General features: G+C 42.0%; 1 protein-coding gene across 1 annotated transcript in view; it reads left to right on the plus strand.

Annotated features, from left to right (window-relative positions):
* LOC122841593 (protein shisa-like-2A) overlaps positions 1-6,041 on the plus strand; it is a 69,220-nt gene extending 63,179 nt beyond the window's left edge. Inside the window, exons 2-4 of the mRNA XM_044135021.1 lie at positions 2,116-2,504; positions 2,975-3,111; positions 4,603-6,041. Coding sequence (XP_043990956.1) covers positions 2,323-2,504; positions 2,975-3,111; positions 4,603-4,787 — 504 coding nt within the window. The 5' untranslated portion in view covers positions 2,116-2,322 and the 3' untranslated portion in view covers positions 4,788-6,041. The remainder of the gene's footprint in view (positions 1-2,115; positions 2,505-2,974; positions 3,112-4,602) is intronic.
* The last annotated feature ends 10,002 nt before the right edge of the window (positions 6,042-16,043 follow it).

The raw sequence follows: 16,043 nt of genomic DNA on the forward strand, positions 1-16,043 counted from the left end.
ACTGAGAAAAATCCATTCTTCTTCATCCACTGCATTCATTTATCACTACGAGTCCTCCAGGTATTTACTGTTGCAACGTGTTGACAAATGCCACGAGATATATTCGCAAGTTTTCTTATATTTGTTATGCTCTCATGATGGTTGGCCATTCTTGCAAATTGACTATTCGTGTGGATGCACACATCTTTGGAGGCAGTAAAGATCTGTCGCACCTGAAAATGATAACCTTGTTGATGAAACCTGCCAATCAGCAGAGAGATAGACAGAGACCGTCTCAGTAGTGTTTAGACTGTCTGATCACAGACAGTCCTGTGTGCTGCAACAACCACCTCCTTATCAGAAATGGTTGTAAAGCTGTCTGTGTGGGAGAGGTAAAACGTGAGGATGTTCTGTCGTCTTTGTGTCTCTGAGTCCAGATTTTACAATAATAAAGCGTGGACGCCTTAAATGCATTTCCAGCATTACTCTCGACAGCCGGAGCTCACAGGTTGACTTGCTTGCCTATTCTGCAGAGAGTCTCCTAAGTCAGGCTCTTTGCAACAGTAATGGCTTCAACTCTTCAGGCCAGGCTGTCTAAAAAGATTCTCCATTGGGATACGTGACCTTTCTTTTCAGGAGAGTTTGTGTGGTCCAACACCAATGTTGTATGAGAAGGCTTGGCTCCCTGTCTCCTCTCACAGACAGGAGACAGGGCGCTGAGGCAAGAGAAAGTCCTGACTTTCTCTTGCGTTAAAGTCAGGACTCTGCCAGGAAGTCAAGTTCCTTCCCACTCATTCTTGCCCTTATTGACTTGGCTTTGTGCGCTGTTGCACCGTCATGTTGGAACAAAAACGAGTCGTCCCAAAATGTACCCAAAAATCTCAAAGTTGTAGGTGTGTAACAATGGGTAGTGAAATGGTCCCAGCTCCTTCCACTTTACTTTTGCACGAACACTTGACTGTGAACTAGTCAGTAGTGAGGAAACACCACCACTCCTCTGTTGAATCGCCACTTCAATGTAGTGGAGAGATTTTGCATCCCTCCTGAGGGCTACGTAGTCCAGAGCTTTATCTCCTTTCTTCCATGGAAAATGGGCCTCAGACTAAAAGTTCCCACATACTTGGACGTACAGCACGCATTCTGTGAGCTGCACAAACTCCGCGCATGCTGTCCGTCCACGGTTGAGATTTCATACTCAAGCGTACCAATTTCTTCCAAAAGCATTCATTCCCCACAGCCTGAATGGATACTAGAAAGTTTGATGAGATAGGTGGGTGCCGAGCCCCGGTCTAATCCACCAGGGCATCCACCACATACCTGTGTGACACAGAGTACACATACATGGTTGTAAACATTTTCCGTTGCACCCAAGTGTCTGGTAGATGTCCCTGTTGAGCCTGCCTCGAGTGCACTTAGACCTCTGCAGAAAGAAGTACGCCAGGGAACAGGAGCCTTAAGAGCGATTCACAGATTCTGGATTCCGGAGACCAACATGACTGAAGGTGTCTGACATTCAGAGGAAGCTCATGGTAGAGCCACTGCTTCTCTACATTGAAAGGAGTTAGGTGAGGTAATTTGGGTATCAAACCAGGATGCTCTAAGTGTGCCTCCTGTTGGAGGTTCACTGAGCCATGACCCAGTGGGAGGAGACCCCTGGGAAAATCCAAATCACGGACGGACGGACTGACTTGACTGACTTCCTGAGAGAAAGGGGGAAACGGTTACTTCTGGAAATACTGACGATGCTCTATAAAAGCTTTACTGAAAGTAAAGTTTCCTCCCATATCGAGCACAGTTCAGTGACGTTTCAGAGAACTGCTCTCAATTTTAGCCTCTCATGGGCAAAACAGCGTTTTTCTCCATTAAGCTTACCTTACCCCACTCGTGAACTCCTTCTTACACAACATAGTCCATTCCAGATGCATGCCTGACAGTGACTTGTATATCTCATTCACCCCAATGAGATATACAGCTGATGGAAAAATAATCACATTCTCACAGCATTTCAAGAACGATAGAAATAAAGATGCTGATGAGTGTGTCAGAAGACGGTAAGAGAGAGAGAGATCCACATTTTCTTCCAGTTCAAAGTTTTCTACCTCCCTCTCTTCCTCTCTCTCTCTGTCTCAGCCTCAGCGCCTTTAACTTTGCTCCCTCCGTTGATGCAGAGTCACACTCCTCTTCCCTCCTGTGCCCAACAGCCATCTCTCAACCCTCCGCTCGCGCAGGAATCCGTCTCCGCTCTCTAATCCTCAGATCACAAGTGCTGTTTATCTGTATTCCTCGCCCTTTTGTTTCTTTGTTGTTGTTGTTTTTTTTCTTCCCACCCCTCTTCGCTGCAGCATGAGCGCTGAATGCAGCAGTTACTACAACACAGACGGTGTGTTCGTGGCGGCTTTCTCCTGCCCCAAACCCGGCAGCGCTGCCTTTGCCGTCTACTGTTGCGGCTTTAATGATGTGAAGTATTGCTGCGATGATCCCAACAGCTTTTTCCCCTACGAGTATGGATACATGTGGTGGCTAAGGTGAGCGTACTTTTCCTGCGTTTAAGACTAACGTTCTCTTCAGGACTCTTAAAGACTTAATTGAGTTTGTCAGCTAGTTAGTGTGTTTATAACTGCCATTAAGTGATGTTTTTCGCTGCTAAAAAGGCGAAAGGTGTTTGCATTTCTTTTTTAGATTTTCTAGTCCATAGATGAGGATGATTATAAAACCTTCTAAAAGCTTTTCTTTAGTCCCCTCCTCCCCCCATTGCTTATTATCTGCAGGATAACCTGATTACTGCGTGACCCTCTGTTTGGTTTGGTTTCAGCCACTGAAAGAATGAAAACATTCTGATTTATCTCAGTGTACAGCAGCTTTGGTCTGAAACAAGTGTTTGCACATGTTTCGATGTTAATTATTCTTCCCACCTCCCTGTTTTGACACCTGTTCAATGTTTTTTTGTTTAGCCTACCAGTTCTGTTTCCTAATCGACCACCCTGTCTCCTCTCAGTATCGGTGCTCTTGTAGGTCTATCAATCGCAGCCGTCGTGCTCCTCGCCTTCCTCATCACCGTCTGCGTCCTCTGTTACCTTTTCATAGCCACCAAACCCAATCGCCTTGACAACGGCCTGCCCCTCAGAGCACCAGGTCAGGATGGGTGTGTGTCAGACTCTTCATTTTGTGCTTTTTTTTTTTTGTGTGGTTCCTGAAAGCCTTAAATTAGGACGGATTTCTGCCCTTTGAGTGTGTGTGTGTGTGTGTGTTTCTGTGCCAGGTAAGGGTAGAGGTTGTTTCGTGATGGAACTGAACCGCCTGCACCGCGTTTTCGTTTTATCAACTGAAAACCCGAGTGGGGAGAAAAATCCTCACTCTACGTTTGTTATTGGGTTACTACCGACCACAAAAGAAGTTTTGTTTTCTAAATACTGTTACCAGAATAGTCTCTTAGTGAGATCAGATCAGATATTATTAGGTTTAAGAAATACCCAGTAATTTAGTTACCTTGTTTTATGATCAATAATGTTCCATTTTTATGCAGGAACTCCATGCCTTCCCATCGCTAACCTCGTTCTCCACCTACAGTGGGAAACGGCTTCTGGAAAAAGATCAAATACAGAGTGGAAGTGATCTGATCGATTTAAATCATAGAAATCGATGTTAAATGTTTTTACTGTGCAGCTGCAGACCTTTACAAAGCAGCTAAATATGTTTGATCAATTTTCCAAATACTTTAAATCATCCAGTTGGGGCGTGCTGTGGTGGCGTAGGGGAAAGCGCAACCCATGCTTGGAGGCCTTGAGTCCTCAATGCGGCCGTCGCGGGTTCGATTCCTGGACCCGACTGACATTTGCTACATGTCTTCCCTCCTCTCCTTTCCCCTTTTCTGTCAGCCTACTGTCGTATAAGGGACACTAGAGCCCACAAAAGACCCCCTGGAGGGGAAAAAAAAAAAAATCATCCAGTTTTTTTGTATAGTGAATTAAATGTTAACGGACTGATGGATAACTGTCAGGAAATAAAACAGGAATCTCATGTTCATGTGGTAACTTTTAACAGTTTTAGAAACCCAACCTACAGAGATGCAGCAGATGTTGATTTGATAAATAAATGTGTTTTTTTTTTTAAATCATTAGACACTTGAGACTTGATTCTGACTTGGGTCGAAAAACATTCGACTTAGATTTGAGACGTAACTTGAACTAGGCCCTGCAAAACTGGAGACTTGACTCGGAAAAGGTGACCTGTGAGCGTCTAAGATACAAATAAATAGTCCGTTCTTTCAGGCCGTCCTATTTTTCTTAGAAAGTTGAGGGTCCGGCTGATTTTAACCAATTTGAAGGGTAAAAGTTGATGAAGAAGAAACAAAGAAAGTTGACATAAGTGTCATAAGATATAAAAATAAGGTGATTACTAAACTTGTGTCATTTGTGCAGCAGCACATTTCTTGTTTTACTCTCATTATGACGAGGCTTCATTTAGCCTCTTCTCTACCCAAACAGGGTCATGAATTTTGACCCGGCTTAATATTTTTGGCTCAGATTTCTTCACTTTTCCGGTCCGTTACCGAGTCCATTGGTGTAAAAACCCCTTTTTTTGTGGTTTGGTGATTTTGTTTTTGTTTTATTTTGTCTTTTTCAGCCGGAGACCCCAACGAGGGACCCAGCCAAGGGAGAGCGGCCGGTGGTTCCGGTCCGCAGGGGTTCCGAAAACACATGATGAACAGGAAAGTGGACTCTGACAACGAGCCGTCGGACCCGGAGCGGCTTTTCCAGCGCTGTTTCACCGCTACGGTCACAAGCGTGAAAGTCGAAAGCCCCACATAGGCCTCCGAAAAACTTGCCTTTGAGGGGAAAAAAAAAAAGAAAAAAAGAGAAGCAGTTGGTATGTCACGGCTCAGGAAGGCAGGCGAACCCGGACACAGTCAGAGCTGCCAGCGAGCCGCCCTGAGCGGGAGGACCACGGCATTAGCCGACATCATGTGCCGCACGCTGTAGTCATGGTGGCAGAGTGGAGCAAATTGTTGGGTTTTTTTCAATTATTTGGAGTGAAAACAAGCAGAAAAGGAAAAAAAATCACTCCCATTGCCGTAGAGCACTCCTGGCACAGTGACTGAAATTTTGTTCCATTTTAAGTGGAAATGGTTGATCTTTCCTCTTCACAGAAGTGATTGCCGACAGTATGTTTCTCCCTGTGAGAGCCGGATGATGACACGGTGGCGAAGGGACTGTGGAGACGCACGGAAATGAAAACAGGATGTGAGTTTTCAGTGTTAAGTCAGACCCTTGTGACACTTGGCGCTGCCGATTTGAAGCAGTGTCATCTCAGGAATGCAAGGACTGGAGTGGGCTGCTGGTTTCTTCACATGCCCACTGTGACGTGTCGTTACATTTAAATGGCAGACGCCCTTTCTCCACCCATCAGTCAACTTCTTTTATCAGCGATCAAAAATGTTTTTCTCAGCAGAAGACAAAAGTCTCCTTGAACATGTCTAATGACATTAAAAGGTTTTGTGTGATGTTACAGTTTGTGACAGTGTGTATTTCAGCTCTAATCACGAGGCGATGATGTAAAAGGTCAGCTGACAGCACTGTGAACGAGCAAACGATTGAGAGACTTGAGTAAAGCGAACAACAGCCTCAGAGCTCTGGCTGAACTGGTGCTGTGCTTCAAGACAGTCTTTCCCCTGAGCGGGGGGAGATGTGAGCTCTGACTGTAGCCATTAGAAAGCAGGCGGAGTAAGTATTGAACTCGTTAGTGTTGTGCAATCAAAAAAGGATAAGTCAGAAAATGAGTTAAGCTGTCAAGACACGGGAGGCCATTACAAGTGTTCGGCTTGCCGAAGTGGGTGAATCTTCATCATTGCAGACTGAACGTCTGCATATCGTGTTATGGGTTTAACTTAACCTGGTTAAGTTGCTCTTTTTGCAAAGCATTGCTGCAAATTTCCTTGCAGTCTCCTTTGCATTGGTGTAAAGGATTTTGACAATTTGCTCTCAATCAAACCTACCTGGTAAAATAAAGGTTTAATTAAAATCCATAACATTCATAACCCTTTTTACCACTTCTTCCATATCAACACGTTGCAACTGCAGACCAAATTATTTTATCGGGAATGGGAGGTGAACGACTAACACAATGGGGTGCATAATAGTTAAGTAAAATGATAAATGAAATATAGTTTTTCAAAATTTGAATATGTGAATGTTTGAAAAAAATGTGGCATGCAATCTCTCTTTACTTTTATACCCCTTGATCAAACCCAGAGCCACCAATGGCCTTCAGAAAACACCTGATTATAAAATACTCAGAGTGATAAAATACACCAGGTTGCAGTATATTGGACGGAGCTTTACGCTCTCCCAAAGTGAAAGGCAATCGTTCCTGGAATCAGTGGTTCGGTTTCTATCGGCCAGCAGCAGATGACGAACCAAAACTGACACGGCCAGAGAATCTGGAGGTGACCGGCAAAAAAAACCCATTTGTGTTTGCTCCTTTCACTTGTCGTTTGCTCAGAAAAGAGTGAATCCCGCCGAGAGCAGATAAGGTATAATTTTAGGGTTTAGAAATAACTTGGCGGTAGCTACAATCCTTCATGAAATAACAGCAGCCTGATTGCATTCTCAACCTAAAACCAGAGTACTCCCATGAGCAGCCGACCTCTTCTGAGAAAACCTAATGTTTTTGCTTTGTAATATTGAAGCAGCTGTCTGTATTTCTCCCGGCACTGAAGCCACAAGCCAGGCCTGGTGATGTGCGACGTTAGTGATCTGATCGAGCGTCAGCTCTGATAAATTGCTTGCGTTTTGTCTGTGAGAAAACGGGAGCGACCTTATTATCATGTAGATGCTGATGTGTAGCAAAGCTTTGCAGCCTTGAAGCAGCAAAGATATGCTAATATGAATCTTCAGAGGCCATTTTTAGGTCATCCTCTCAATCTCTGGAAGATGAAGGTGAAGATTGAAATATAAAAATCCCAATTAACTTGTTGATGTTTTACTTTTTTCATGCGTCAAAAAGTATGAATTTAAAAAAGGTCAAAGTATTGCATTGCGATTATGTACGTACATCGATCGGGTAATGGATAACAGTAGATATCATTATCAAAAAAATGTATTCAATTATTGTTAAACAACCCAAATGTGTTTTCCACCCAACTTGTGCTGTCGCCATTTTGCGAACTAGCGCAGTGTAGCCACCAGGGGGAGTATGGAGCGGCGTAATTTGACAACAGTTGACGTAAACTGCTTGTGCGTGGGGAAAATTTCACATCAGGAGGGTTGCTGGTTCCTCTCCAGCTCCAGCTTCACATCAGATCCAAAGGCTTATAAATATATATTTAAACATAAAAACAAAGGATTTTATATCTATAATTTCAATATGTTTGAGTTAGTTTTATAAACGCAGGATATAGCTCCAGTTTGTTACGGTTTCCCCCCTCCCCATTAATTAGCGTTTTATTTATTTCAGTAATCAAAGGTTTTTTCACGATTTCAATTTTTGTCATTTCGTTAGCTGTAGTTAAGCAGGTCACAGATAAATCTGCAGGACGATTACCTCAAAAGAGTGAAAAGGTGGCTCTACTCACCCGGAGATGCTGAATACAAATGCACTTGGGATTTTTTAAAATTATTATTTAATTTATTTTTTTCCTAAACATGCATGAATTTCCTTCCCCTTTAACAACTACACACCACACTGCTTTGCTCGAACTGCTGCGATTTCATTTCAGCCTCTCTTCTGTTTTTCTGCAAAGATAACCTCGTTGTTGTGTCTGAAAGTTAATCACACGGAGGTAAAACAAGATTCTGTCCAGGTGCAAACATTTCCAAGGTCTGAAATAAAGCATTCTCTCCTCCCAGAGCCACAAATTAAATGTTGTTCATCAAGAACAGGCACAGTGCACAAGGTAAACCATGAGCAAAATTGCCTAAATGCCAACGATTTTCAATTCTGACCTGATCTCTATTAATAGATGTTCGCTATAGCAGTCAGAAACGTTTTTGCCCTTTAGTAGATCGTTTGAGATCAGATTTGCTTCCAGCGGCGTCGGGGTGAACTCATTATCTCAGCAGAGATGCAGACGTAAGAGGACAACATGTGCTCCAGAGTCATAATGTCGTTCTCTGCATGTAAATAACGACTGACAAAAATAAACTTGGCTGTAGAAAAAGAGACGATATTCAGAAACATTAAGAAAAACCATTCCATAAACCAGTGCGAAGAAAGTAAATATTGGTGTGACTCTAACTATGTTGCATAAATTTAGTTTTACCTCCTTTAGTTACTTTAGTTTTATTATGTTCCTTATGTCTAGTTATTTGTTAGTTAAATTAATTTTTCTAGTTACCCAGTTTGTTTAAACTCCCTCAACCCATGTGCCGTTTTCTCTCTCTCTCAAGTCGCATCGCAGTTGGTAGAGCTGTTGCCTTGCAGCAAGAAGGTCCTGGGTTCGATTCTCGGCCCGGGGTCTTTCTGCATGGAGTTTGCATGTTCTCCCTGTGCATGGTGGGTTCTCTCCGGGTTCTCCAGCTTCCTCCCACAGTCCAAAAACATGACTGTCAGGTTAATTGGTCTCTCTAAATTCTCCCTAGGTGACAGACTGGCGACCTGTCCAGGGTGTACCCCGCCTCTCGCCCGGGACGCAGCTGGAGAGGAACCAGCAACCCTCCTGACCCCATTAGGGACAAGGGTGTTAGAAAATGGATGGACGGACACTAGCTCAGAAATGCTAAACAATGAATCATTGTCTTTTTTGGAATTACCAGCCAGTTCAAACATAATAAACCGCTACGAAGTTCTTAAGATTGTAGAGGTTTAAAAATGTGAAACTATTTCCAGCTGCTGTGGTTCGCTTTCACACTGCTCTGTGTCAAACGAATCAAACCGTCTAAAAAAACCTGTTCACCTCCGCGCCTGAGGTGGCGCTGCAGCAGGAACCACTGAACTAAATGACACAAACATCTCAGAAGAAGACATGAGCGCAACTTCCTTCATCGCAAAATGTAAACAAAAAAAACAAACAAAAAAAAAAAGCGGAGCGTCAGACTTTAGCGGTTGTAGGATTTCTGCTTTGCCTTCGGTGAAAGACTTTGAGCCATTTCTCCTGCTAGCGCTAAACACACCATTTGTTTTGGTTGTATTTACCCAGAATGCATTGCGCTATAGTTTGTTCCGTGCTTTTGGAGCGGTCTCCATTCGAGCTGCGTCAGAGTTTTAGAGTTCGACTGCGTTCACATCTCCTTAAGCAAGGCGGACTTTCTAGGCAAACGGACTAAGAGTTGGATTAAAGTGGACTAAACAAGTGGAAGTCTCAGTCAGCTGATTTGTCTAATTTAGACATAAGATCCATTACAGACATTAGACACCTGCTACCTACACTTGTGCTTTGTGTGAAACAGAGACACGGAATGGAAAGCTAAAGTGTTTTCTGTCAGCCAGTGGAGGAGAACCAAAGTCCATCAGACATGCTGCCCTCATTGTTGATGTGGCCTGGCTTAAACAACACCCAGCCCCATTCTCATTTATCTTTTCACTCACTTGCGTGATTGTTGTGAAAATGTCTAAGGCATTGTGGAGGAAAAAAAAAAGAAAAAGAATGCCATCTTTTTCTGGTTGTAGCTTATTCCGTATTCTACAAAGACAAGACAAAAAGTTTTTCTGTTTCGATCTGTCGTCTCAGTGAGATATTCCTCTTTTAAAATCAGTTCCCTCTTCAGCCATCGCTGAAGTGTAAATTGCCTTTACTAAGAGCACTAATGCAACCACACACCATCGCAGAATCTCACGCGAGTGTTAATAGAGTTTCTACATTAGCCATGTGAAGACTCCCACCTCGTTCCTTCAGATGTTAATGAACTTAATAAAAGATTTGATTTCACGCCACGTCATCTGGGGGATTAATACAAATCAAGCAGCCTAATATGAATGATGAATCCCACCAGTTGCTCGGGGTTATTTCACATTCTGGAAGCATCTTCCTCTCCTTTTTTAGAATATTTACGTCAAACAATAATTTGTCAAGCATCTTATTTTGTTTGTGCAACTTTAGTGCATAAAAGTCACTTTAAAATGTTCTTGCAGCAAAAAGATGGACCTGGTTGGACCTTTTCAATCTAGTCACAAGTCATGCTCATAATTGTTGTATTAATAGCAATCAATTGACTCTTACCTAAAGGTTCCGGTTTTCTCCTACAGAAAACCGGAACCTTATCTAAACTCTGCCAGCAATTATCTAAACTCTGCAACTACATGAGATCAGCTCCAACAATGCTTATAAAGTGAAACCTCGAGATACAAGATTCATTTGTTGAGGTTCCACTGCCATTTTTAGCAGTTTCAAAGACTAAATATAACTAAATGTGTGTTAATATATGCAGCGGACACTGTGTCAGCGCTACAGCAGAAGCTAATGTCCACGGTGATCCTCATCTCCGCTCTGTGGGGTTCAGCCAATCAGCACCAAGGAAAATGAATCCGCTGGATCGACTAATTTCAAGAAGCATTTTCGCCAACTTCAACTTCCTAAGGTGAATAATCTTTCAAAGGATTTAGATATACTCTACAACAAAATCCACAAGTAGGCAAATCTACTGCAAACAATTTGGATTTTCATTCCACAGAAAAATAAATGGATCCACGAATCCCGAACCGTGAACAGATGAATCCCGAACCGTGAACAGATGAATCCCGAACCGTGAACAGATGAATCCCGAACCGTGAACAGATGAATCCCGAACCGTGAACAGATGAATCCCGAACCGTGAACAGATGAATCCCGAACCGTGAACAGATGAATCCCGAACCGTGAACAGATGAATCCCGAACCGTGAACAGATGAATCCCGAACCGTGAACAGATGAATGCTGAACGGTGAACAGATGAATCCTGAACCGTTGTATCCTCCTTGGAGGTTTAGTGTTTAGAAACGCACAGATCAAAATACATTCAATTCATTTTATTTTCACAAACTATTTGCTGTTAGGTTAAATTAGAGTAAGTCGAGATTAGGCAGCAGAGAGAGGTGGACAAACTTTTTTATTAAACTTAGTGCTTAATTAGCTCCAAAATATCTTAGAAGCTCCATCCTCATTCAGAAGCTTAACGTCTTAGTTTCAGAAGTGGTTGACAAACCAAATTAGCATGTTTGCTCTTTAGGTTTGTGTCTTTCTGTGTTTCTAATCCTTAGTAAATATGACAAAATGAATACAAACTTTAATTATGTTCATTATTAATTCCAAGTTATATGTTTTATAATGCTAAATTGAAGTGTATATGTTATTGATTCATGCTAAACGAATCTTAATCCGAGAAAAATGCAGAAAAGACTGGGATTATTCAATATGAAGAAAAGACCTCATTCTTCAGCTGAAGGATAAATTTATTTCTATGCATCAACGTGGTTTAATGCAGATTATCAGCTTCAGTCAAGGACTGACGAAAACCCCCTTCACATCTCACTACAAGCCCTAAATTATTCATTTCAACTGCCAGGTCGTCAGTCCATCAGGAGGACGTCTAAGGATAACCTAACTAATATATGCATGACATGACAGTTGAGGAGGAAACCTGAGAAAAACTACGCCTGCACAGTAGAGCATGTGAACTCCAAGATTTCAATCAGATCTCCATCACTCTGCAGCTCCACAGTCAGAAACATCTTTCTCAGTACTTTTGGAAAAAAAGAAACACAAGAAACAAAACATGATTGGAAGGACATCAACAATGTATGACCTGTATCTCTTATTTGAAAATGTAACCTGCTGTATAACTCCAAAAATCTAAGAAAAGAGGAATATCTAAAGTTGGTGGTGGATATTTTTGAGGATCAGTCAAACATCTACCCTCGAGAACCACTTGTTATGTGCCAAAAGGGGGTGGAAGGAATTTTACAAGCGAAAATACTCGAAAACCAACAGGCACAAACGTCGCGCACAATCTGGCCGCACGGCACTTTGGAAGAAAATCCCCCTGCGGTTAAAACAATGACTTATCAGGGCCCGGCCACTTTCCAGAGCCCACATTGCAAACATCATTTCACTAGAAACCTGCAGAGTTGCCAAAGCGTATCGATTGGCGGGCGAAGAGAAATGGTCCGAAAAGCTCCGAGGCGGCATAATCCTCCTCCGAGGAGGATAATAAATGTAGCACTGCTTGGTGACAGCGACTGACATGATCGTGACATGGAGACACGGTCGCCTTGTTTTTATTTCCGCTGAGAAAAAACATAAAAATAAGATGTCTTAGTTTATCTCTGCACTCACGGGCGTCGTTTTCAACGGTCCTGAGGGTAAAACTGTTATCTCTGTGCAACTTGTCAGGTAAACAGCAGCAGATAGCAAAAGGAATTTCCATGGTGATGAAAAAATGTCTCTAATGTTCAAAGCTTCTGTTATGATCAGGGGCATAACAGATTGAAATTTTTTTGCAAGAAAAAAAATCAAATTGGGCCCCCTACTTCGCAACTGGTGTTAGAATTTCTTGAGTCTATCTGAACCATGAAAAGCGTCACAATTTTAAAGACTTGGAACGGCCTTGATTTCTTTGGTTCAATACTGATGTTAGCACAATATTTACTGCTCATGAATTTTACATGCAACAGTCCACAAACTGCTTAAATGTTTTTATTATTAGCTTTTGTTTACTGAAATGTTCCTCCCCACCAGCAACAGTCACAGGCAACATGCAAAATATACATGAAGCAATCCAGACTTGCTATGTAGTTGCATTTTGTTCAAGCAGCAGAATATAACTTATATTTAAAAAAAATCCACATTTATTAAAGCTGTCACCATGTCATGACAGTTTGCTATGAAACAAATAATATGTTAAAAGATAAATCTCCTCCCTGAGCTGCTACTGCTGTCTAAAGAAATGCACCATAATGTTCAGAACCAGGAGGAGGGGCTTAGCGCTGTCAATCACTGCCATTCACTCACTGCTAAGTGTGCTAATGGAAGAGTTTATAAAGATTTTTTGAATTTCTGTGAGTAATAAATAAATAGTTTTTGTTGTGTAACTGTAAAAAGAGTAGAGTGACAGGAATGCTAAATGGTTTACAATCTGGTACAGTCTACCCACCTCTCTTGGAGAAAACTGGGCTATTAATGGACACTTTTGTCTTTCTTTCTCTCTCAATTAATTTTTTTATCCAGGGGCATGGGGTTAATGCAAATATGGATGTTTGTTGTTTGACCTGGGAATGGTAACATAAAATTTTTACTGCTAAAGCAATTCTAAAAACACAATATGATTAATTTTGTAATTGACAGGACCCCTCTTTTTTTTTTTTTTTATCCCTATACGAAAAAAAAACAAACAACACAAAACAGTTTACTGTGGGAGGGCCCCCTTTCAGCTCAGGTCTCTGAAATGGTCCTAACTTTTCCTTTTGTGTTTTATTTACCGTTGTCATAGCAACTGAACTAAAAGAAACGGTCTGTGTGCTACACTCAAGAGAGAGATTCATTTGATGCATCAAACAGTGACGTCATCACTGCTGATGTCATTGTTACCATAGGAACGGAACGTTCTACTGGTGCATTCACATTAAACACGTTTTGAGCGTCAGGTGAGTCTGGTTTACATTCAAAGTCTATGTGGCGTGTTGGACGCGCTTGATGTGTCAAACGCTCCAAATGGTTCAAATCATGCTGCAATAGCCCTCGACGCACCTCCACATAGACTTTGAATGCAAACCAGACGTGCCTGACGCTCAAAACGCATTTGGTGTGAACGCACCATTATATGTCCATTTTCATATTAGTTCCATCATATTAGGACCAGGCGTTGGTCCTAATATGATGGACTAATTGCTTTGCATCTTACCTTTAGAGGTAAGATACAAATTAAGTTTTAGTTAATGTTAGGTTGTATTTCTGCCAATTGCATACCTGCAGTACACTAGCAGTCTAATGCATTGAATGTGTCTCGGCAGGCTGTGGGACAGAAAAGGGAGAACAGAACCCAAACAAGTTTAATTATGTATTTCTACTAGTTGAACTTTTTCCACACTTTGTCAAGTTACAACCGCCGAGATCAGCGTGACGCGGCAACATGAAGTAATTTGTAAGTGGAAGGAAGCTGACGCAGGAGCTTCAGGTTTCCCGAAAGGTTTCTCCAAATAAGCAAGTGAATTCAGAAGACACCTGATCGCAAAACAGACGAAACTGACGTTCTCCGTCTGACCTGATGGAGGCTGCGTTATTTCTACAAAAGAGGGATGGACAAAAGTCGTAGTTTTTCGGTGTAAATGGAAACATTTCCTAATCGTATGTAATTTTCCTTCCACTTCAGTATCACACGGGGTTGGTCTCTCTCGTATAAAAACGCAGTAAATCATTCTGAGGTTTGTGGTCAGAACGGGCTAAAAGTTTGACAGGTATGAATACCTGTGCAAAGGTAACCAATCAGAACAACTAGTAGTTATTACTGAGTCATTCAAACAGATGTTTCACAAATGTTATACATCTCAGCTGAGAGATGTGCAAATGTCCGATTGCATGTCAGTAACTAAGGCAAATATCTTCAAAGGTTTAATGTTAAGAAAACTACAGTTATTGTCTTTAATTAACCTTCAAACATACTTCACAATAGAAAACCCAATGAGGATGAAAACAAGTTTTTTTTGATCCTATAAGTTAGATTACTGAGATCTATGTAGTAATGATAGAATTTATATTACTTAAAAGAAAGGAAATTAAGCTAATTTTTTTAAAAATGAGCTTAAATTATGTTACAATCTTAAGTAAATTATATATAATTATATATTTTTTGAAATTCAACAGATCGTTGAAGAATTTAATCCAAGTAAACTAACTTAACTGTAACTTGGGGCCTTGTAATTTAAAAAAAATTTTTTTTTTATCTTTCAAATATTCAGTTTCCAACCTTTCATCTTGGCGTTTCCACATGACAGCATGAAAAAGTCGTACGGATCCGACTGGAATCAAGAAAATATCGCTGCATGTGAGATAAAAGAGCTGAAAGTGTCTCATCTGAAGAGGCTACTGCACTCTTAGAGGCCGTGTTACGGCTGGCTCAAGGTCAGAACAACAACGGGAGACGTGCAGAAAAAGAAATATTTATCAACAAAAACTACAATGGATTGTGAAAGTCAATGTCAGTGGTGTAAAGCAAATGCTTGGATGACTTGTATGGGTGCATATGGGAGTGTTGAAGTGCAAAAACAAAGACAAACTCAAATGTGCAAAAGGAGGGGAGGCCTGGCGAGTCGACAGAACATCACAAGTGGCAGAGCGGACGCCGAAGGACCTTCTTGCCCCCCAGAAGGTGGGGACAGCCAGGCTTAAATACTTTGTGCTCCAAATCAACGGACCAGCAACACCTGCAAAGGGGAGGAGCACAAAGACAGACAAAAGCACCTGCAGCCAAGCCCACAAGGCCCAGGGCCGCAACAGACCGTCACTTTGAAGTTGCAGTTTGTTTCACCTCCCCCATCCATCCATCCATTTTCTGTTCACCCTTCTTCCCTAATGGGGTCAGGAGGGTTGCTGGTTCCAATCTCCTGTTACCTTCCGGGCGAGAGGCGGGTTCACCCTGGACAGGTCATCAGTCTTTCGCAGGGCAACACAGAGACATACAAGACACACAACCATTCACACACACTCACACCTAGGGAGAATTTAGATTAACCTGACAGTCATGTTTTTGGACTGTGGGAGGAACCCGGAGAGAACCCACCATGCACAGGGAGAACATGCAAACTCCATGCAGAAAGATCCCGGGCCGGGAATCGAACCCAGGACCTTCTTGCTGCAAGGCAACAGCTCTACCAACTGCGCCACTGTGCAGACCTCCCCCACCCAAAAAATAAAAAATGTCTCGCCAATCTTTATGGTGGGTTGTAAAAATAAATCCACGTTATAAACATGCTAATTAAGTGCATCGATAATTAAACCTTGTCATTTTTTTGGAGACCTGCAGGCGCCATCGCCGTGTTCCAAGTGTTGATTAGTAATCCCAGGATGCCTTGTGTCGTATTGATTAACATGATGGAGTGTGTGTTGACGCCTTGAGCTTCACCAACTGACATGTGTGGGTGTGTGGGTGTGTGTGTGTGT

Source organism: Gambusia affinis, linkage group LG12, assembly GCF_019740435.1.
Source record: "Gambusia affinis linkage group LG12, SWU_Gaff_1.0, whole genome shotgun sequence".
Taxonomy (NCBI): Eukaryota; Metazoa; Chordata; class Actinopteri; order Cyprinodontiformes; family Poeciliidae; genus Gambusia; species Gambusia affinis.